This window comes from Schistocerca nitens, chromosome 3, assembly GCF_023898315.1.
Source record: "Schistocerca nitens isolate TAMUIC-IGC-003100 chromosome 3, iqSchNite1.1, whole genome shotgun sequence".
NCBI classification, from domain to species: domain Eukaryota; kingdom Metazoa; phylum Arthropoda; class Insecta; order Orthoptera; family Acrididae; genus Schistocerca; species Schistocerca nitens.
In genome coordinates this window covers 887,766,781-887,791,583 of record NC_064616.1, presented here as the reverse complement: position 1 = coordinate 887,791,583, position 24,803 = coordinate 887,766,781, and the positions used below count along the sequence as shown (strand labels likewise).

General features: G+C 36.9%; 1 protein-coding gene across 3 annotated transcripts in view; it reads right to left on the bottom strand.

Annotated features, from left to right (window-relative positions):
- The window catches only part of LOC126248938 (dihydrolipoyl dehydrogenase, mitochondrial-like), a 72,110-nt gene that overhangs the window by 31,388 nt on the left and 15,919 nt on the right, over nt 1-24,803 (bottom strand). For all 3 annotated transcript variants that reach the window (XM_049950451.1, XM_049950450.1, XM_049950452.1), the window contains exons 4-6: nt 17,446-17,584; nt 8,315-8,415; nt 8,058-8,201 (exon numbers count right to left, since the gene is read on the bottom strand). In XM_049950451.1, the coding sequence (XP_049806408.1) occupies nt 8,058-8,201; nt 8,315-8,415; nt 17,446-17,584 (384 nt within the window). The remainder of the gene's footprint in view (nt 1-8,057; nt 8,202-8,314; nt 8,416-17,445; nt 17,585-24,803) is intronic.

Here is a 24,803-nt window from a genome sequence, read left to right as displayed (position 1 = left end):
GGGACCACGGCGCTGCTGAGCTTACATTCTCCTTGATGTTGCCTATCTTCCATATGGTCTACTCAGTTTGTATATTTTACTAATTTTTTTCACGGTCCCACACAACATCTTCCTGTTTTCTCGATTGATCTGTGTTCAGTTTTTCAAGGCCTATCCACTGTGCCAACTTATAACTAAATCTGAGGGGGGTGCGATGGGGAGGTTCCCTTGTTAGATGAAGAGGCTTGCGAAAACTACACTAGTGCTGAAAGCTGCATCAAACCAGTCTTTGGACTGAAGACAACTGTCACCGCAAAAGCAACAACAACAACAACAACAAAAGGGAAGTTTTGCTAGAGGCTATGACAATCGTAAAGAATGAATATGCTGCCATGAGCTGTGCTGCATTCAGTGTGGCCTAGCAGTTAGTGTTGCTGGCTGTGGGTCACCAGTTCAAACCCAACCACCAGCAATTATTTGTTGTTTATTATTTCTCATTTCTGAAAGATCCTAAAAAATTCTGCTGTCTGTATACATTAGAATATTCAGTGTCTGTAAGAACAACAGCACACAATGTCTGAGAGTTCACTTCTGTTCTGTCTGTATGTTGGTGTTCCCAAGAAAAGTGCTTTCAGTGCGAGGTCTGACAGCCATGCTTTCTGATTTGGACTTTATGGTTACAACCTGATACTGTGGTGGAGATGCTGGGTACTTCAAAACATCTACATCACCACAGTTTCATTTACGCAATGTAAATGCAGTTACCTAGACCGACAGGAGGTAGAATACAAGCAGCAAATTATTCCCAAGGTCCGTATATTCAGGAAACCAAAGAATTTCAAAAAACAACATGTCAGCTGCACATAAGGCAGCCATCAGTTGTTTCCCGATATTCTTGTCAAGACCTGACATAATAGCTGAATAGGATTCTGCCTAGTCTCCAAATACAACAGGTGGAATGACATCATGTATTTGGCAAATGTGTAAACTTTTACTTGGCTTTATCTCAGCAGTGGTTCAAGAACAATGAAGAGAAACTCTATAGTTGGAACAAATTCCAGACTAAACTGAAGAAAACCTTTGTCTTACATCTACATATACATGACCCTCTGAAATTAACACTAAGCACCTGGCAGAGGGTTCATCTTCAGATTATTTCCCTACGGAGTCATTCTTGAACAGCACATGGGAGAAACGAATGCTCAAATCTTTCCATGTGAGCCTCTGAGTTATTTTATTACAATGATTATTTCTCCACATGTAATTGGGCACCATCATAATAGTTTGACACAGGAGGAGAAGGCTGGAAACTGAAATTTTGAGAAATGATCCACAGCAAAAAAATGTATATTTTAACGACTGCAGCCTGAACTCGTGTAACATATCTATGACACACACTCCATTACTTCATAACAATACAAAATGAGCCAACCTTCTTTTAACTTTTTTGATGCCTTTGTGAGGAAGAGATGAAAAACAGCCAAATCAGTTGCAACAGTAAAAAGGTTTATTAAAATTCATTGACCTAGGTTTCCACCACATCTTTCAAAATGTCGTCTTCGAAGTAATAATGATTGACACTGGTTACATAATGTTGAGGTGGTACATTAAAAAATGTAGCCATAAGGCACAAAAGAAGATAAAATAATAATAAAATCACAACATATGGTGCCGACTGTTCTCAGAAAGTGCTTCACTACTTCATATAGTGAACTGACACTTCACTAGGTTATAATATTTTGTCTAGCTACAAAAACGCTGTGGTCACTAATCCCCGTATCCACCATGACACTTCCTTTATGGTCAGGATTATTTGTTGCTAAGAGGTGAAGTATGTTTTCAGAACCATTTACACTTTAAGTGGGCTCCAGAACTAGTTGTTCCAAATAATTTTTTGAGAAGCCACTCTAGTAAGATTTTGAACAATGTTTTAAGGCTATTGTCAACTTTAAACATCTATTTTTGCCAACATATGAAGGACAGACTGAATCCACCACCAACTATAATTTTATGAGTGGGGTACCTATTTGAAATGAGACAAGTTTTCTTTCAACTGTTCAGCAACTGTATTCTCTGAGACAAGGGTCAGTAAAAGAAACCAATTATTAATTTATTCCACTTGTCAAGTATCAATTTCTTACAAGAATTATCTACTTCTATTTCACTACAAGGTAAACAGTCCACTATCAGTGGTATTTAATCTATCCTCTCTGAACATGGTTAGATCCTTTGTAAAAATTTCAGCTGAACTCATTTCTGGCTTTAGTCAGCTTTCTGTACTCTTTAACGATTTGAGGTTCAATGCTTCCTTTTAGTGCTTGGGGAGCTCTGGTATTTTTCCAACACAGCTATGACAGTCTACAATATTGACTGTTCCTATGTCTACCCTCTTCCTGTGTTTGTCCTGCACCATTTGAAACTAAAGCCTTTTCTGCACTTTCCCAAGACCCTCGAAACTATAAAAAAATGCCCAATCGCCGCCAAACAGCCCCACTACCCATGTAGCCACTTCCTGCATGTAGTGGACTCCAGCGGAACCTGGAACTCGCCACTATCGCGCAAATTATCTAGTATTGATCATTTTTGGGAGGTTCTTGGAATTTCTGATGTTTGTATACTGTGGAATATTTATTGTTTGCATTCTATTCTGTTCTGCATTCTCTTCCGTACATTACTGTTCTTAATAAACATGCAAAGTGTCTTACTTCAGTGCTGATCCCAATTTCAGATTCTGATTTGATTGTGTCCAAGAGGATACGTTATTTCATGATGCCAATATCAGCTCCACATAAATACTTTGTTCTTTTTGCTGTGGAGCTGGGGTACTGTAGCCAACACAAACTGCGCTAATCAGAACCTTCACTTCTCTTTTCATGTTCAACACTAAGTTACATAAAATTAACATTTAGTCTCATTTAAAGGGGTTGGCTGTCACTTATCTGAGTCAGTAAATATGGTTTTCTAATGTTAGTCATATTAATAAAATTTGAAATCTATAACCTGTTTTGACTTTGCAGTCATTACAATATCTAATAATGAGAAAATTGGGAAAAAAAACATGGATTTATAAAGTAAAAAAATAAATAAGTTACCTAAAAATCAAAGCAGTGAGATGTGGACACACAATCAATACCTAAAATGACAAAAGCAGGGAGTGCATGTATACAGATTAAATAAAATTTATAAAGATTGTTACTAGTAAAATATTAGTTACAGACAGTTGAAAATGTATGTGTATATAAATATATTGTACATTAGTATAAGTAGAACTTAATATCTATTATATGTTTCTAAAATGTGGCATAATCTGTACATTTAAACAAAGATATTAAATTTAATATATGAACAGCTGTTGATCAGCTTATTTCATGCGTGACAAGAGAATTTAATATGTTATGTAAGGTACACTAAAACCATAAAAACAACTCAAAATTCACTTTTAAGACTGTATAGATACAGTTGGATCATCAATGCATTACATGAAACATGGTACATTGCATCATAGCTGCCACATTACCTTGTATGTGCTACCATATGATTTAGAATGCCACATTAAAAGTAAGAGAGATTTAAAATAAGACTGAAGGGTAACTTGAACAAACATGTAAAAAGTAAACAGTGTATAAGGATGGAATTAAAAATCAGCTACTCTGAATGTAGGAGTAGGTGGTGAAGTACATGTAACACCAACAGTCAGATGAGCTCAGGCTGACCATCAAAGACTGTAATTCTAGATCATGTGGTGGCACTGGCAGTCCCTTGGCTTGTGTTGACACTGGTGGGGCATGAGGTTGCTACTGGAGTAAAGCATTGTTCTTATAACAAAGGTGGACACAATTACAACTAGTTACTGTGCACCCAGATAGCATCCACAAGTGCTCTTTCACAGTAAATCTCTAGTGGTCAAAATAGGTGCTGAGGTGGAGCTCTCATTGTTTATTTACAGTTCATGTGGTTGGTTTTTGGCTGGCACATAAATCAACTTCATTCACAAAACTGGGGAGAGCACGTTTTTGTTCTCAATGCAGACCTTTCAAATCAGATTGGATGCCATTCATTCATAATGTGGCCATTATCATTTATGTGTTTGCCATATGCTGTTTTGTTATTGTGTTTATAACTGTGTTTTTAATCAATTTTAGTAACTTAGCATGTGACAAACATTGAACTTTGAAATCTAATCTGATACAGCCTTCACTTGTACCCAGAGCAGGTCCGAATGCTCTCATTTTGCAAACTTGTGCAGAGTCAGCCTTTAGGAGATTTATACAGTTCCTTTAAGATTAAAAGTTAAATCATAAAAACGAATTTGATAAACTGCTTCTTACTCCATGATATACTTGTGTATCAATTAAAAACCACTCATTTGTCACACGTATAGCTAAGCAGAAATATGAGGAAACATGGGTGAAAGCTGAAACCAAACAAGGTTATAAAAAGAAAGCAACTAAGCTGTGTCTCTCATTGCACATTCTTAATGCACAAAACTCAGGTAACTGTAATGCAGTTTGTTTCCATTGTCAAAGAAACAACAAAATGATGACAAAACAAGATACAATTCACTACACACAAATTAAAAAACCAAGTTACGCAGAGAAGCCAAACGTGAAAGGTGCTCTTTATAGTTACATACAACATCCACGAAAGAGTGTTCAACTTATGAAACAATGACACAATCATTACTTAATATGAAAAGATTTAAAATATGCCACGCCTGCTACTCCATACAGTAGTAACATTAGGAAAATCACTGCTGAAATTATAACAGTTATCCCAGTGGCCAAGCTAGACGTTATTGCATGAAACAATGTAGCTATAAACCTATAAAATGCACTCACAAACCAAAAATCAAATTAACCAATAAATCCAGAGGCAAATGACACTCATGACATTTCCAAATTAGAACAGTTTTCAGTTGGTAAGCACTGACAAAAGGGTTTAAGTGTGGCTCAGATTCCACAAAGCCGTGGACCCAAGTCATCAACAATGCACTGCGCAAGCTGGTGGTGGCTCCATAATGGTGTGGGCTGTGTTTGCATGGAGTGGACTGTGTCCTCTTGTCCAACTGAACTGATCACTGATTGGAAATGGTTGTTATCGGCTACTTGTTCCCAAACAATGATACAGTTAGCCCAAGTTCATCCACGTGCTGATGTTAAATTGACAGCTTCACATACTCTTACAGTTAGAGTCAACGACTTAATTCCATATCACAATTTACTTTCTCATGTTTATATTGAAGTCACCTTACATTCATATCTCAATTTCAAGCAAATTTTAAGTAATCTTTACTTTCTATGTAATGTCTTCTACTACATGGTACTACACAAACTTGTGTGGCAGCTTTAATGCTTTGTACCACCTTGTGATCCAATTGTACAGATGCAGCCTTCAAGCATTTTCTTTTATTATTTTAACTTTTATCTTATTCAATACATTATCTTCTTTTATCTTATGTGGAAATATAACTGAAAATAAAGTCATTTTTTTTTATAAAAAGGCCCTTACTTAAAAAACTTCTCTCTTATCTAGTTTTAAATATACAGATTATCTCACAGTTTAGAAATATACAGAACATATTCAGTTCGATGTATTCTAATATAAACAATTTTTTTTTCTTTTGTATGTTTTTATACACACATACAGTACTTTCAACTGTCTGCAACCATTTCACTAGTGCTGATCATTGTAAACTTTATTTAGTCTATAAATATGCACTCCCTGCTCTTGCTTTTTATGTACTGACTATGTGCTGGCTTCTCGCTTCTGTAATTTTAGGTAACTTTTTCATTTCATCGCACATTTAATATCCTTTTTCTTGTTTTACAAATCTACTGTTATATTGATGTGTTTTTGTTTCTGTTTTCTCATTTTTAGAGCCGATGATGGCTGCAAAGCCAAAACCTGTTATAAATTTTAATGAAGTAGCAAGTGACTAAGGCACTGACTTTTTATAATTTAATCTGGCACATATGTCATCAGCCTTCTCAGCTGGTCCAAACAGCCTCATTCTGCCAGCAAACTTTTCATTTCACATGGGTTGAAAGTCAGTCTAACACAGACAAGAAAAAGATACAGAAATAAAGAAGCTTGTGGATTCTTCAAGGTGTTAGGTAATGCACTTTCACAAATATTGGTTGTAGCATCCTCATGACTTACCGATTTAAAAAAAATCAGAAACCAATTTCTCAATACTCCCTTTACCACAGAAATTTATTACATGCAGCCACCCATGTAATGGAGGCAAAATTAAATACACAGTCTCAATGCACTTCAGCAATCTACAATCACTAATGAAACACTGCAGCTCACGTACAATGTTCACTCTGTCAACATGTCTGAAACTGACTTTTTTATACTTATGACTATTATCACTTTATGGCAAGAGGAGTTAACACGGGAAGTTGCCTGCCAAACTGGTGTAAATCACAGAGATGCCATTCAAACATTCTATTGCTAATGTGACAAACTACATGCATTGATCTGCCTTGCAGAGGTCATCTGTGGTCAACCACCCAGCTGACGACTGGTAATTACGAATCCCCAGTACCATGCTGCATGAGGAAGGTGGGCAAATGAACATCTGGACTGGAACCTTATCAATGATTCGTGTCATTTTTACTAATTAATACAGGATTTTTTCAATGGCTGATTATTTCTGTTGGGTGTGGAAGTGGCCGGATAACAATACATACCTGGGGCATGCAGTCCCATGGCTTCACCGGGTGGTGAATTTTGTCGCTGCTCTTGTGTATTGGTAGCAGATGCCTGCCATTGCTATTGAGGGTAATTTCAGGACTATGCAATAATGGGACAGAATCCTCTAACCTAATGTTGAGTTGTACTGTAACACTTCAGAGATGGATTCATCTTTCCAGATACCACATGGAGCATATTGAGTTCATCCTGTGAACACTTCCAGGAGGCTGGAGGTAATATGTTACAGGAATCACCCTTACAGGCTGAATAAGTTTAGGGGTCACCTCCTGAGTGAGACAGACTTTAGCAGCAGTGTCTATTCCACCTTGTTGTCAGCACACCAAGGAGGAACTAAACACATTACCGTGCACAGTGTGACAACACAGGATTACATGTTACCTAGCAGGAGATTTGGATTTCAGAGATATGCATTTTCAAACAAATCACAAAAATAGTGACATTCTCAGCTACAAAACTATAATATTACCTCCGTTACTAATCACTCTGTGATTCATTGCCAAATAACACAATGTCTGACAGGTAGCAAAGCAAATTTTAAATCTAATCTGATATCAGTTCTCCAGGACAACTTCTCCTATTCCATAACAAGTATTTCAATAAATATTGTTGGGCGTGTAGTACAGTAGAAATAACATTTGGGCAAAATGTAAGCTTTCTTTAAATTTAATTGAAGATTCCACATAGAATTGATCTTTGATGCTGTTTGGTCATTATTTTCACTGAAAAGCATGGTGGTGTTTGAAGGTACAACAGAGCACTCAGCTTCTTGGTAAATTTATAATGCTGTTATTACAGCATGTGTATCTGATTTCTCTTTCTATGCTGTAGGGCACACACATTGCAATATGATTTTTATAATATATTGGAATTTAAGAAGTTTTTTTTTCACATAGATATCCCAAAACTGAATATTTTCTACGTGCAAGTTTTTACTTCTCATCTTAAGTTTTGTCTGGAGCCTCTCAACCAATGTCACCACACAACCTGAAGGAGACATATTCCCTCCCTATAGCTAATAATATTGACACACATGGAACAGTTTGTTGCCCATCATACAGTTAAGAGTTGTTCAGATAATGGTACATGCCAGATGAAACACCGGGACCCTGGTATTTTTCCTCTATGAAATGTCAGGTTTACCATTACAGCTGAACAGCTTTTAGTTTGTAGTGATGTAGTGGTGCACTGCCTTTAGTAGAGCAGCAGCAACGGCAGCATATCATCATCATCATCATCATCATCATCATATCAACAACAACAACCTACAAAACTTTACGATATTGTTGCCTAAATGACAGGCGCATGCTTTACAGTATGTATCAATTACAATTACTTATATTGTTCTCAAAAATACTTACATTTATTCCAGGAAATGGAGTCACTTCTGATCCTGTAGCAATAATTATATTTTTGGCTTTCACAATTTCTGTAGAGTTGTCCGCTTTTATCACAGTAACTTCATTTTGCCCAGTTATTTTCCCATGACCACTCAGTAACTGAACCTGGAAAGCCAAGCTTTCACAAGTCAGTTAAGACACTGGGTACATTAAAATTTTAAGAGAGAACATTTCTGCAAATTTTGAATTATATTATACTATAAATATGACCTACATACCTTGTTTTGCTTGAACAAGTGAGCAATACCTCCTGTTAGAGCTTTCACAGCAGTACTCTTAGCTTCCATCATTTTTGGTAAATTCAGTTTCAAGTTAGATACTGGAAGTAAAAGATGTAAAACATAAGATAAGCATGAAATATAATACAAAATTGTTATGCAGCCTAACTGATATTCTGCAGTAACTTGTACAATAATCCCATACGCTTGACTATATGGAAGAATACTGTAGTGATAAAAAGTAATTACTTGTACTCTCACGATATTTTTTTAGCAGATTCTTTCCATTCAAAAATTTAAAAATATTGGTTTCATAAAATTATGAGAAATGAGGAGACTATTAAAAAAAATAAACACCTCTAAAACAAAGGAGGTACAAAACAACTTTTACATGGGAAAACTGACAAAAAGACAGTAAAACTAAATGATTCAGTGTTCCAGCACAGACGAGGAACCATGTACGAAGTACAAAAATGCTGATACTACAAATTTACACTGAAGAACCAAAGAAACTGGTACACCTGCCTAATATTGTGTAGGACCCCCACGAGCATGCAGAAGTGCCAAACACCATGTGGCATGGACTTGATTAATGTCTGAAATAGTGCTGGAGGGAACTGACACCATGAATCCTGCAGAGTTGACCATAAATCTGTAAGAGTGCAAGGCATCCCAGATGTGCTCAATAATGTTCATGTCTGGGGAGTTTGGCGGCCAGCGGAAGTTTTTAAACTCAGAAGAGTGTGGAGTGTTGCATTGTCCTGCTGAAATTGTCCAAATCTGTCGGAATGCACAATGGACATGAATGTATGCGGGTGATCAGACAGGATGGTTCAAATGGCTTTAAGCACTATGGGACTTAACATCTGAGGTCATCAGTTCCCTAGACTTAGAACTACTTAAACCTAACCAACCTAAGGACATCACACACATCCATGCCCGAGGCAGGATTCGAATCTGCGACCGCAGCAGCAGCAGTGCTGTTCCGGACTGAAGGGCCTAGAACCGCTCGGCCACAGCGGCCAGCTCAGACAGGATGCTTACGTGTCATCTATCGGAGTCGTATCTAAACATACCAGGGGACCCATATCACTCCAACTGCACACGCCTCACACAATTACATAGTCTCCACCAGCCAGAAGAGTCCCCTGCTGACATGAGATTGTCTCCATACCTGTACACGTCCATGTGCTCCACACAATTTGAAACGAGACTAGTCTGCCCGGGCAACATGTTTCCAGTCATCAACAATCCAATGTCGGTGTTGACGGGCCTAGGCGAGGCGTAAAGCTTTGTGTCTTGTAGTTATCGAGGGTACACGAGTGAGCCTTTGGCTACAAAACCCCATATCAATGATGTTTCATTGAATGGTTCACACGCTGACACTTGCTGATGGCCCAGCATTGAAATCTGCAGCAAACTTGCAGAAGCGTTGCACTTCTGTCACGTTGAATGATCCTCTTCAGTCGTCATTGGTCCCGTTCTTGCAGGATCTTTTTTGGCTGCAGTGACGTCGGAAATTTGATGTTTTACTGGATTCCTGATAGCCATGATACACTCGTGAAATGGTCATACGGGAAAATCCCCACTGCATTACTACCTCGGAGGTGCTGAGTCCCATCGCTCATGCGCCAGCTAGAACACCACCTTCAAACTCACTTAAATCTTGATAAACTGTCATTGTAGCAGCAGTAATCGATCTAACCAACAGTGCCAGACACTTTTTGTCTTATATAGGTGTTGCCAACCACAGAACCGTATTCTGCCTGTTTACATATCTCCGTATTTGAATATGCATGTATTTGGCACTTCAGAGAACATGACCTGCTGAAACAGTGATCTGCTGTTTAGAGAATCATACTGGGTTAGGAAACACTGTAACATCTCGGTAACCTTTCCAGACAGTCGGCTTCAGTGTGGTCATAATGTGAGCCTCCTGGAGGACTTTTCCAGGGAATGAGATGCTGGCAGTATCAGAGCTGATCTCAATGGATCAATGAAGGATGCACATTCACATTTCTATTGTTGCACCATACAGTAGCCACTTATCACATGGTGAATAGAGCACAGAAGAACAAATTTCTCATCCAGTGTCAGCTGGAACCATCCTAAACTATTTGCTGGATTCTATACTATGCATGTGGGAGCCACTAACTTTGCTTTCTCTTACACTTTCTAACCATGTAGCCTGCCTCTTATGCTGTAGTGAAAGACAGGAAGGAAAAAACTCTTAAGTTTTCTGTTTAGTAATGAGAACAGACCCTGCATTGGCCTCTGACTTTTCATTTAAGTATGTAGCATGGATACAGACTACAGAAACCATCATACTGCATGTGACAACTTTGGGCATCAACCAACACCTCTCCAATATATTTACTGACACCAATGGTCACAAGATCTATCACTAACTTACCACCTGTAATGCATTATGGGGTGGCATTTGGTACAGTCTAGTCTGCATTCTCGACCAATTGTGACAACAAGTGGCAGTAGGGTGGAAAACTATCTCCAAACACACACAATTACGAATACACACAGTATGTGAACCAAACTTCATGCAGGGCCTTTGCGTCAGTGTATGCATTTTTCCACTGTCATATACACTCCTTTCTCCCTTAGAGACAGATTATTGGAGAATAAAAGTATACCTATACATTGATGATGATGGGATTACAAAACAGTATCATGTCATTCACCTTAAGTGATCATGGGAAAAAATGAACAGCCTAATCATGAAAACAAGCAAGGTATTTTAATATTTCTCCTGTCACATATGAGGCCAGTGTAGTGTTGCAACATCACATCACATCACTGTTAAATACCTACAAACAATGACTGTATCCATGCAATCTTTTTTTCTCTTTTTGCTAAACAACATGTGGAAGCTTCTGTCAGTGTACCACACATCACAAAAGAACTTTTTTTTTTTGTCAGACAGACGCTCACTGTAGTCACTGGTGTAATTGTGCCTTTTTTTTTAAGTTGTACCATAATTTATTATATTGTGCAGAAGGAAAAAAGGGAAGATTAGGGTTTAACATCTTGTTGACAGTGGAGTTATTAGAGGTCAAGCCCAAGTTAAGACAGGGCGAGAATGGAAAACAGTCATGTCCTAAAGGAACCATTCCAGCATTCAACTTAATCTCATTAACAGAAAAACAGAAAATCAAAGTCCAGATGATCAAATAGGAATTTGAGCCCCTCTATACTAAAATACAAGTCCAGTGCCTTAATCTCTGTACTGCCTCCCTTCATGCACACAGATGAAAACTGTTTTTGGGTCACTGTAGTGATATTACAGCCATCCATAGTAATGAAACTACTCTGTCATACAAGATAAATACAGTAGAACCTTACTAATCCATTCGCTATGGGACCTGGAGCATGGTCGGAATGCAAAAAAGGTCAGATTATCAGAGGAACATTTTTGTTGTTCCATAACATCAGACTGCAGTACAGCACAGCACAACTTTAATGTTCAACTGGAAATACTATCTGAAGTATTGTTTCATGTTAAAACAGTAACAAAATTAAAAGAAAAAATTCACATGCTAAAATCTAACACGAAAGTGTAATGTACAGTAGTGTACTGATACTGTGAGTGGACGTTTAACATCCCTACATACCTTATTGCAGTACTGCAAGTGATTTGCATGTCACTGTTTAAAACATGAGAAGATCAAATGGAAAAAAAGCTCTCATCTTAAGCAGGGTGAAAAAAATTGTAATGTCCTTATGCTCAGCAGACAACAGCTTTGATTTTGCCTCAAAATCCTGCCTACCTAATCAACAAAACGTTTATTGTGGCAAACCTAGAACTTTGTTCGATGTATTGAAGGGCTATATCAAATGTGTTTCTAGCATCTGTACGTGATACTCTTGTCTTTGGTGTCATCACCCTTTCTTTCATTCTCATTGGTTGGTTGAGTTGGTTGTCAGTTAATTCTGCTTTCGTTGTGCAGTCAGCATCAGCTGTAATGATCCATTCACTCAGTGTCTGCTTGTGAAGGCAGCATCACAAGTTAACTGGTGCCATAATTTAGTTTTACATACTTTAATATGTATGAAGAACACTGTCACTAATTTATAAAAGAATGTGTACACAATAAGACCTATTGATCGACTTAGAAACAAGCTATTTCATACTAAATGTGATCAAACTATCACACCTAGCAATGGTCAACTGTCTACTGATCCATATCACGAACAATGAGCCATCTAAAAGTCCTGTCCTGACTGTAGCAGCGGCCTGTGTAGTTAAACACACCGGAAATGGAATAGCCGGACTCAGTGGGCAGTTAGACCATCTCAGGTCAGATTAGCAAAATTCTACTGTATGTGAGGATTTTGTGCCACCACAAGACGATGTAACTTACGAGAGAACTCAACTTGTGTTTCTGTTCTGTCAGCTCTTTATCATTTAAATTTTGTGTAATTTAATTTGTGAAATTAATAACTGCATGTTCTGTGGAGATATTCTTATGAAATCCAAATTGAGTGTGATTAAGTATTTTATTTTGAGAGGTATGTGTGTGTTTCTCGCATGCACAAGCTTTTCCAGTACGTACAATGTGGCGGTAAGTATTAAGACAGGTTGGTAATTATTAATATGTCTCACTACTTTGCTTCTAAAGGAGTCTGACAATAGGATATTTCATTCAGTCCATCTGGATGTAGCCCCTATGATAAGTTATGTATTGCACACGTGACTGAATGTGTTGCAGACGTGTGGACCTTGCTGCTAGCATGTATTGTACTGCTTTATCCCTTGAACAGTCTATGACAATTTACCGAGCTTCTTCACAGAAGTTGTTTTTAATTTTAGTATCTCAATTATTCATGTCTGAAATTTTTAATGTCATCCCCTTATATTTTCAGCCAGTTGCTGCTATCGAGAGATGGGGATACAGAAGACGTGGCTTAGAACTAACAAGGAGTGGAAGACAAATCATTTCAAGCTAATCTTTCTCCCTCCTGTTATGGCGGAGACCATGTCTTCTGTATGCTTCATCTCCCAATAACAGCAACTAGCATGGAACCAAAGTGAGTCCCACCCTAAGTCAGCAGGAATCCTGTCAGTTGTTTTACAATGAAACTTTTTGGCAGATCAAAACTGTGTGCTGTACAGAGACTTGAACTTGTGATCTCCACCTTTCTCTGCAAGTTTCATATCAGTGTACACACTGCTGCACAGTGAAATTTTCATTCTGGATCTTTCACAATACTTATGATCTGGTACCCATATCCTAGTTTTTCTTGGAATTGTTGGCCTACATCCCTCCCATGAGTGCTCTACCTACCTTTCCTTCTTTGCACTGATCAACCCAATTTCCTTTTTATACTACATTAAGTTTTCATCCTTTCTCTCTTATTCTTACTGTCTGCTGCACTTTTACTTTCTTCTACAGCTGAATGATGCTCCTCCCCTTCAACATGTCTGTACTTTACTAATGGTAACAGAGCTATCTGAATTAACCCCTTTTTTTTCCCCTTCCCATTACATTTTTCAATACATCCCTTCCTCACTCAACTCCTCTAATTCAGTTTTTGCAGCCTCAATGTCTGCCTAAAGGGTACAAATCACCACCTCTTGAATCATGAAGATGAACAAGCCTGTATCTTGGGTTACTTTTGTGTATGCCTCAAAATATGATTTAATAATAATAATAATAATAATAATAATAATAATAATATTTATTCAACATCAAATAATCAAATACAACCCCTAGAAATAATACAGTTTCAGGACATCATCATACAGATTATTATTCTGAATACGTCAGTTTATAAATTACAAACTAAAGATTTGTTTGTATTAATAAATTTTACATTTTGATGGATTTTACATTTGGTAGTATACAATCACAATATTACAAATATTGTTTTTATCAACATTATATTAGTTGTAGGTTACTTAATACTATGAGCTTGACATACTTATGAAGCACTTTTCATACAGATATAATACTCATCTAGGGAATAAAAAGGGTTTTCAATTAGAATTCTTTTTAGCTGATCTTTTAATTTGTTAGTAGGAAGGGTTGTGAGACTTTTTGGTAGGGCATTGGCTAGCTTCAGACCAGCACGAAGTGCATTTTTTTCATATAAAGCTGTTCTGTGGCTATTTACATGGAATCTGAACTTTTGTCTTGTATCGTACTGGTGCAGGTCACAGTTGAAATTTGGATTTATTGTTTTCATAGGCAATATAACTTTCAATATGTATACACCTATAATGGTAAGCACATCTAATTTTGGGAACAGATTCCGACATGATTCTCGAGGTTTGGCACCACAAATAATTCTGATAACTTTTTTCTGTAGTATTAATAATGTACTTAGGTTGACTTGAGTTGTTGCACCCCATATTTCTACAGCATAGTTTAAGTTTGATGAGAATAGTGCATGATAAGCAGTTTTAGTACACACATGTCCTTACAATATTTGCTAATCATATTTATAGCAAACACATTCTTCGACAGCTTACATGCTAAGGAATCAATATGCATGTCCCATTTGAGGCTGTCCTGGATTGTAATTCCCAAAAACTTTGTCCATTTTTCCTTTTCTACAATGTCATTTCCTATGGATAATTTCATGTCAAATTCTATTTGTTTCCTTGTGTTAAATTCCATCATTGCAGTCTTTGAAGCACTTACATTTAGATGGCTTTCATTAAAATACTTGACTATTTCATTAGTTACACTGTTGCACAGTACCTCCAGACACTCATAATCTGTGTGTTTACACACTATTGATGTGTCATCTGCATACAATATTTTTGTACAGTTCGGAGAACAATACTGTATATCATTAACATAAATCAAGAAAAGAAGGGGTCCCAAGACAGAACATTGAGGCACTCCATATTTGTAATTTTAGATTTGTAAGACCCACTGTTTGTTTTAAGCAATACAAATTGTTTTCTATTGCTCATATACGATTTTATTAGCTCATAGCCAGTTCCTCTGATACCCAGGTTCCACAGCTTGTCAAGTAATATGGTGATCTTGACACAATCAAAAGCTTTTTCTAGATCAAGGAACACTCCAGTTACACACTCTTTGTTCTCTATGGCCATTATTATTTTGTCTATTAATTGTGCTGCTGCTACTGATGTTGACTTGTTTTTCATAAAGCCATTCTGATTTTCAAATATTAAATTGTGTTGACTCAGGAATGTCATTAGTCTAGTATAAATAACTTTCTCAACTACCTTAGAAAATGCATGTAAGATTGAGATGGGGCGCAATAGTTTTCAATTTTAGATTTATCACCTTTCTTGTAAATCGGGGTTACCTGTGCTGTCTTTAGACTATCTGGGAAACAACCTGATGCAATTACGTCATTTACTGCAGTGGCCATGGCATCAGATATGTTGTCTATGCATCTTTTCAGCGTACTGGTAGACACTCCATCATAGCCTGCTGATTTTATATTTTTTAATGTCATTACTATGTTTTTGACTTCCTTGTTATTGGTTGGGACCAAGTATATGCTTTGTTTGATTGGAATGCCCCTATATCTATACTGAAGATTCTTAAAATGGTCATTGACAGATTTTCCAACAGAAGAAAAGTACTCATTAAAAACATTTGAAATCTGACATTGACGTTTCATGATATGTCTCTTATGGTTTATAGTAAAATCACTTGTTGATCTGTGCTTACAATCCCTAAAGCTATTTATTACTTTCCAAACAGCTAAACCTGTGTTAGTAGAGTTTCTTAACATTGTGGCTACATATATACTTTTAGTTTCTAGCAGAAGATCTTTATAGTAATCCTGATAGTTCTTCAATTCTTTTGTATCTTTTTGCAGTCATTTACTGTAAAGGTCATTTCTGGACATGAGACATTGAAACAATAATAAAAATCTGATGAAAAATCACTGAAAGTAATGCTGTTTTTTTCACCCCATTGTAAGCTTTTCAGCAAACTGTTGAAATCTTTAACATTGTCGTCATTGGCGATTCTTTTTGTCACATATTGTTTCTCTTTTCTATTGACATGAAGATTTTCAGCTACTATCAATATCTGTACTGCGTGGTGGTCAGAAATGGCAAGCTTCAGAACTGATACACTGCATGTAAAGTGGGACATGTTAGTTGTAATGTTGTCAATGCATGAATTTACACTACTGACCTCTCTAGTGGGCTCGTTTATCAGAAATGTTAAGTTAAATTGAGCTAGTATTAGCATTAGTTTTTTAGATACAGAGTCATTGGACAGCAAGTCAATGTTTATACCTCCAGTTAGTATTATCTTAACCCAGCCATTTTTATTGCTGTGTTTACTGTCAATGTCAACAAGCAGGTCATTAAGAACATCAAAGAAACTACCTAGGCTACCAGATGGAGGTCTGTATAGGCCTATAATAATTAAGTTCTCTTTCAACACTTATAATTAATTGCTGCTAGTTCTATTACACCCTCAATCCTGAAAGTACTTACATCTATTACACTATAATTACTACCACTGGCTGCAAAGATAGCTACCCCACCACCGCATTTCTCTTTTCTACTGAAGGCAGAGCAAAAGACCATGGAAAGTGGCTTACATACACTAACTAGCTCATCTGTGTACCAGGGTTATCAATTGCTGCAATGGTATCCAACTCGTTGTATTTATTTAAATAAGTGTATGCATCATAGGGAGATTTAAATAAGTTTTCATTGTTTGTGAAATCTGTATATAAATATAAAGGAAATAATGTATGTTTTCACTACATCCATACAATGGAAATTATCTACAGATGAGTGACTCAATAAATGTATTCAAAAGAAGTTCCACATGAATCAACTACCATGACATACCATGTTTAGGAAAAGTTTCCACCAGTCAGTGATTAGTTCAATAGAATGTGACTGTCTAGTAACTGGTTTCATGAAATACTTCTCACCATACACTTTTCAATAGCAACATGCACAAAATATTCTCTAATTTTTTCACTTAAGTGTGTACATTATATTCTAAAACTTTTGTAATTCAAATGAATCCATAATGCTAGTTATGGACAAAACTTGTCTTAGAAAATGACAGATTTTTTACATACACACACTTGCTGCTGTTGGTGAAGTTCTTTTTAATTACATTTACAAACAATGAAATAAAAAAAATTAAAAAAATTACCTTCTACTCCTCTCTTCGCTAAGTCGCCTGAATGAGCCATATGATAGTAGTGTGAATTGTTTAACAAAGCTTTGGAAGGAATACAACCAACATTCAGGCATGTTCCTCCTAATGTATCATTCTTCTCTACACATACGGTCTGAAACAAAGGAATAAGTGAAACTTCAAACATGTATATGAAAGACATAGCTGTAGGTATGTAATATGAAAGATCTACAGTGAGAAATAGAAGCTTTCAAAACCATAAGTTTCCTTTGTCTACAGATCGTGAATGGTGACATGACAAGATTTTACAGACCTTTCAAAGGAGTATACAAAAAAAGCCACCAGGAAAGAAAAAAGAAAGAGAAAAAAAGGATTTACAATGAAGTACAACATGAATGAATATAAAGCCTGACAAATTAGGGTAAATGTAATGAAGGACAGTTGATGAATAATTCACAATAACTAACTGCATATTGTGCTCTTTATTTCAGCCTGTTTCACCATATACATGGTCTGTATCTTTCTTCTCACTAGAAGCAGTCATGGCTTTGCAATTGATGATTTCTCTACAGTACAATTAGTTAGTACCCACAATTTTCTCTTATGTTTCCACTAAATTCGTGGGTTTTGCCACATATTTTGGTTTTTCATATTCCCTTTCTATTAATTCTTTCTTTTTGTTTTTCACCAACACTTTTATTCTCTCTCTCTCTCTCTCTCCCCCCCCCCCCCCCCCGCCCCCTACCAGTAAGTTTTCCACTTTTTACTTGTTTTCTAATGTGCCATTTTATTTGGGCTATCCTACATTTTTCCTTTTCTTTTGACACTTCTTCATTTAGGTACCTTTTATAACATTTATGTCTCAAATGTCTTCTTCCTTTTACTAATTTGTCTGCCATAGCAAAGGCTCAATTTTAGGATTTTTAATCTCTGCTTCAGCAAGCACTGGTTCCAAAACCTTACACTCTTAGACCAGCACAGACACAACTGTTTCATCCTTAAAAGTAATTTCCGTGCAAGATGTGATCACAAGCACAAAATACACAAAAAGAAAAAAAAAGAAAATGTTGCGAAGAAGTTTTGAAGAGAAGAGCACAAGACTTAATGCAAAATGGCTCTAATCATTAGTGCTGAATAGTGCAATACATATAAAAAAATTATGTAGTGTATCATCCTCTTGTTTACACGGGATGTATAACTGTCACTGATATTCATTCGAACATTGTTTTCAAATGGTGAGACACTCATTCACTAATAAGTTTTTGAACACCTTGCAACCGTTTCAGAGATTCATAACTATTTTTGTCAACAGTTAAAATATTCTGGATTACACATACATTTTTTCCACCATCACTACAAAAACAACAGAAAACATTTAACAATGTTGTAGAGAAGGAAAGTACATAACGACATCAGAGCTATTTTGCTTAACTGTCATTCCATGTTCCACTTGCCTCTAGACCAGGGCCGGCTACGGCATGCCAAACTTCACGTGTGCAGCATGTGTGGGCCAAAACGTAACCTGTCACTTGGCTTTGCACGATTCTTCTTTGAAGTACCCAGAACAGCGCAACATTTCATTTAGCATTGCAGTACAGCATTTTGCGATTGGCACAAAACTCTGAGTTCAGCAGAATCATGGTGTCAGTGTTGTTCATCCTTTTTTATTTGTCCTTGACATGAAGGACGTTCACAGGTCCAGTGACTGTTTGCACAGAAAACGGCAGTCTACTTACAGTCTTTACTCGAATCTAAGCCGCACCTAAAAAATGAGACTCGAAATCAAGGAAAAAAAAATTTCCCGAATCTAAGCCGCATCTGAAATTTGAGACTCGAAATTCAAGTGGAGAGAAAAGTTTTAGGCCGCACCTCCAAATCGAAACAAAGTTGGTCCATTGTAATATGAGAGACAATTTAAGTCGAATGAATGACGATACAGCTACAGTAGTTTGGTTCGAGTCGTAAGCATCAGGCGCTCCGTCCGTATTTATACGGGTACCCTTCCTTTTTCACGTGCTTCGTCTGGTTTGAATTGATTGCTTATTTTTCTTTGATCTAATAAGTGCCGTTCTCTTTGTTATAGGTCTTTACGTCACTCTAAGCTGAATATTCTTCATTGTACTGTGTCATGCATTGTTTGTCGCATTCTGATAATGAGTGTTTACGGCCTGTCACTGCTCGCAGAATGGCTTGCTTTTGAGCGCGCTACCACTGCTTACAATTTTCAAATAAAAAAAAAGAGAGAGGAATCGTCTCATTAGCGAAACAATGTCAAGAGACTGCTATTTGTTGTTACTTACACTGCTGCTTTCTTTGATAATGATCAACAAGAACCAAATAATAGACTGCGTATGATAGATGTTCTGAACGAGAGTTTAGCGAAAAATTTTCTCCGTTTGAAAATCTTTGCAGATGCCTCTTTAGTACTTTACATTCTGCACAGAAATTAGAGTCATCTTAGATTTAAAAATCTAGTCAGTTGCCGTGCTTCATTTCTGACTATCACTATTAGGCATAAGAATAATACGAATATAAACATGACATGATATGTATATTCTTCCGTGTTTGCTGTTGTCTCACTCTTGTTTCGTAGTTTATTAGGCAGACAGGATTTAAATGAGATAGCAGCAAACACGAAACAATACATGGCAAAATGTTTATATTTGTATTATTCTTATGGTGAAGAGAATACTGCATGTGATTCACAATTCATAAAAGTTCCTATCAGCAACCATCTCGTCACAGGTAGGAAAAAATTCAGAACGTAGAGTTGGCCATATTGACAAACATCCCAAACAGTCTGGTCAGTCGGATGTTCGTAGTACATTGAAATGCTGCTACATTCAAAGATGAACGATACGGAATTTGTATTTACTTCGTTGGATAATGTATGAAAACGCAGTGGTCGAAACTCGGGGCGGAGAAAAAAAGCTTGTCTTCCACCTTTCATTTTATTTACTGACGCAGAGGTTTTGGCGCCAGTATTTATCTTCGTGCCTGCAAAGCATGCCTGTGTAGTGCTACATATATTCGATAGCAGAAGTTAGTTGTGGCGGCACCTACCAACATTTTTCAGAACTTCCACCTACTTTGCACTCAATTCTAAGCCACAGGCAGTTTTTTGGATTACAAAAACCGGAAAAAAGTGCGGCTTAGATTCGAGTAAATACAGTATCTATTATCCCAAGCCTTTAAAATAAATGCAAACAACAGAGATGAGAATTCTCAACTTGCACAAGTGACGGGTACTGCTTATTTGTTGCAAAACGACATTATAGTACCATGCAGAAAGAATTTAAACTTTTAGATGACTAAGCAAGAGCAAAAAATTACAATGAACGACAGACTGGATTTACTGTTCTGTGGACCAAGAAATACTTTGTGCTAAAAGAAAGCATGGTGCACTTGAAGAAATTGGTGGTACGAATAGTAAAATTTCTGAAGTCACTCCCGTTATCCCTTTTTCAGTTGCAACAGTTTTCAAAGGAAATGAATGAAGAGTACAGAGCCTTCATACATTACTGCAAAGTACATTGGTTAAGTCAAGGTGGCAAGCCTGAAATGATTTTTTGACTTAAATCTTGCCATTGTTGAATTTATGAATGAAAAAGAAGTGCAAGAATGAAAATTAGAATATCTGGAATGGATTGCAGACTTCCTACTTTAAGTGGACTTTACTGCGCACTGCCCACAGTAAGACATTGCAAGGTAACTTCTTTTTGATTTGATGAGGATGCATTTAGGGAGAAAATTGTGTTGTAGAAGGAACACAGTCTGACAAAGACAATCCAGTTCCCTAATCTCACTGGCATTAAAGAAATCGCAAGGGGTGAAGATTTCATTGTGGCCTTGCAAGAATGATGATGATAGTCTGATGAAGGCTTTGAGGACACTGTCAATCTTACAACTGTTGTTGCTGTAGTTTTTATTGGTCGTGTTGTCTACAAAGCAGCTTATGCACAAGACATTGAACAAGTCAAGTTATAAATATACAGCTGAAAGTCATTTATAGGCATATGTATTTAAGGTTACAATACTACACTTTATACATGATGACGATGATTATGATGATGAGGTCCCATACTCCAAGGAGCGTAGGGGTCAATGCAAGAAACCCGCACCGCTGTACTAGGCAAGGTCCTAGCGGAGATGGTTTGCCATTGCCTTCCTCCGACCGTAATGAGGATGAATGATGATGATGAAGACGACAACAACAACACCCAGTCATCTCGAGGCAGGGAAAATCCCTGACCCTGCCAGGAATCGAACCCAGGACTCCGTTTGCAAGACGTGAGAATGCTACCACAAGACCACAAGCTGCAGACATAAGTATTTATATAATGCACACTTCATAAATTTAAATATTCAATGAATAAAAGCAGTGATGCTGTAAATGACTTTAGAGATTTTCCAAATGTATTGACCTCAGTAATAGTTTTTATGTTTTCAAGGAGTTTGTTATAAACCTTAACTGCCATGTGAAAAGTACCTTTTTAGCACAGAGCTGTGGTGATTTGGGTCATATGTTAAGTTTCTATTTTGTCTGGTAAAGTGATCGTGTATACCGCAGTTATTTTGCAGTCTGCAGTGCTTACCTATTACATTTACTTTAAAGAATAAAAGGGTTTCCATAATGTATACACATAGTAATGGAGGAATACCTGATTTCTTAAACAGAGGTTTACAAGTGTCTTTAGGCTTGCACCCAAGGAAGAGTCTAATGGCCATTTTTTTCTTTAAATTGCTGTTAGCCGTTTTAGAGTTTCCCCAGAAGGAGACCCCATATCTAAGACGAGAATGAAAGCAGGCATAATATTCATTCATTACTGTTTTTCTCACTACAGCATGATTTTAGTGAGCAAAGAAGGTAACATGTGTTGTTCAGTTCTGCATTGAGATATTCAATATGCTTATTCCGTTTGATGTTGCCCAGCAGTCAAAGCCCTAAGAATTTGGTTTCAGTACTGTTACCAACTTGTTTGTCATTGATAGAGACCTGTAGTGGTTCCATCTGCTTTTATTTCTTCATTTGTTGTCCTTGGTGTCGATGTACTGTGTTGCTACACTGGCTGAAAAATGGGTTGCTGATTCCAACACTGACTACTGTAAATAATGTAGCCAACTGGTGCACAGTTGTGTTTCACAGTACTTTTATTTCACTTTTCACAACCGTCTAATAATATAGAGGTATATGTGGCCAGTGCACTACTGTTCTAAGTTCCAATAAGCCTCATTAATAGTTAGCAGGCGAACCATCCACACACTGCTACAGTAGTTTACTGCTGAAAGTCTACGAGCAGTAAAAGCCTAACCTCAAGTTTCACAGTTCTTGAAGAATAATCAGGTACATACGGAGAAGACACTGTCACTGTTTTTACACATGGCCTAATTGTTTAACACTTATTCCACAGTTAATTAGAAGCATTATTATTGTTCTAACCAACACAGGTTACTTGTCTGAAACTCTGCCATGGACTGACTGTCTCGTGACCAAAAATCGGGCCCTTATATATCCTCACAATAATAGGTTCTGAAACAACACATTATTCGATGTTTAATTACAGCAATTACAATTAAAATTTAACTCATTAAATTAAATGAATACATCAAAAAATTTGTTCCTTTTAACAGTTTCTACAAGAGTTAGGCCGAATTACTTGTTTATACCATGAAATTAACAACTATCACTAGACAAACAATATTTTTGACAAAATTTAATTACTTTGGCATTAATTAAGGGCTGGCTTTTGCTAACATGTTTTCGAATAGAGCCAAATATATACTTTAGGATTACTAGCATTTCGCCTTCCAAATGTTTATAACTATTACAGAATTTATATTTCTTTGTACGTCAACAATAGAATTTAATGGATAAACTCGTCTTTGTTAAGGGCATTGTGGAATTTTAGAGCAATGGTTTTTTTACTGTTTATTACAAGCTGATTATTCTGCACCCGGAAGCTAAGTTGCATCATAACAACATTTTCTGACTGCTGTAAATGTTCGTTGCTGTCTCCTTTTAGTAGAATTGTGGTGTCATCTGCAAATATGATTGTTTTTGAGACCGTTAGCCATTTCAGTTGAAACTCCCCCTGTGCATGCGCAGATAGAACTGACTGACCGGCAAGGTAATCCAAGCTTTAATTACAAATCTTTTTATACTGAAACTATTCATGACATCTACGTTGCTTTTCTCAGGTAGTTTTTCCACGTCTCCATAATGAGGTTACAAAAGTATTTGTGTGAAAGACTTTTTTTCGATTATGAAACTAAATAAGTTACAATTGCATTACAACCTGAATGTGAAACTCTCAGAAATTGTCTGAATCTGTCTGTATACCAACAGTCTGCACCAGATAAAAATTATATTATGTCTTCAGTGCAACAAAATAATTAGTTATTACTGAAAACTTGATTTGTTTACAATCTATGTTGTTGAGAGAAATATAACACCAAGCTCTATGCAGTACGACTTCAGTACCATTTAAATGTGGCGTGTTCACCATTTTCCTCTCTTCACCCTTCTCGCGCTTAGACAGCACTGTGTGGCGGTCGGGGAAATGTGAAGAGAGGCTGAGCACTTTGGCACTCAGACCTGGGCATGACCCACGAGCCGAAATCTTGACCACACCCGCTTTAGACACTTTACCAGTCAAAATCACAACAATTCACTCTTCTTTGAGCATGATATAACTACAGTTACCACAATTTTACAGGAGAGCAGAAACAAAGTTGAAATGATACCCAACTAAATTTGAGTGGCAGATTTTTCTACTTCTTCAGTTCTGTTGTGGTTTCATTAATAATCTCCTTCACATTGCTTAGCACATCATATGCCTTTTTCAAAGTATAACAACAAAAACTTGTTGAACTATAAGGTCACATTTCTTCACTTCTAACTTGTACCTTTTGGATTGAATCTGCACCAACTTATACCCTTTTGTCCGAGATCGGACAGGTGTAACATTTTACACTTTGGTAAGTTTTGTGGGAAGGAGTGGAAGATCTTTGCACTACTGCTAGTCTTTAAGAATCACAATATCTAGCACTTACTTAAATTTTATTGCAAGACTAGGAAGAAACACATTTTTACATTGTGTTTTGTAGTACTTTGTTCTGAGAAGTCTAGTAACAACATGAACAGCAATTCAAAAACTAAAAGTTAAGGATACTTTAAATTCAACTGATACATAGGTTTTCACATAGGTTAAGTTCATAACAGCATTCCCAAGAGGTTATTCGAACTTTCGTTCTGGGACACAACACATGCTCTTATCTTCTTCAGAGTAGTCTGTCTGGGAGAGCATTCCTGACACTAGCTGTTAACACCAGAGTATGGTAATATGAGTGGAAAACATTGGAATTAAAGGCAG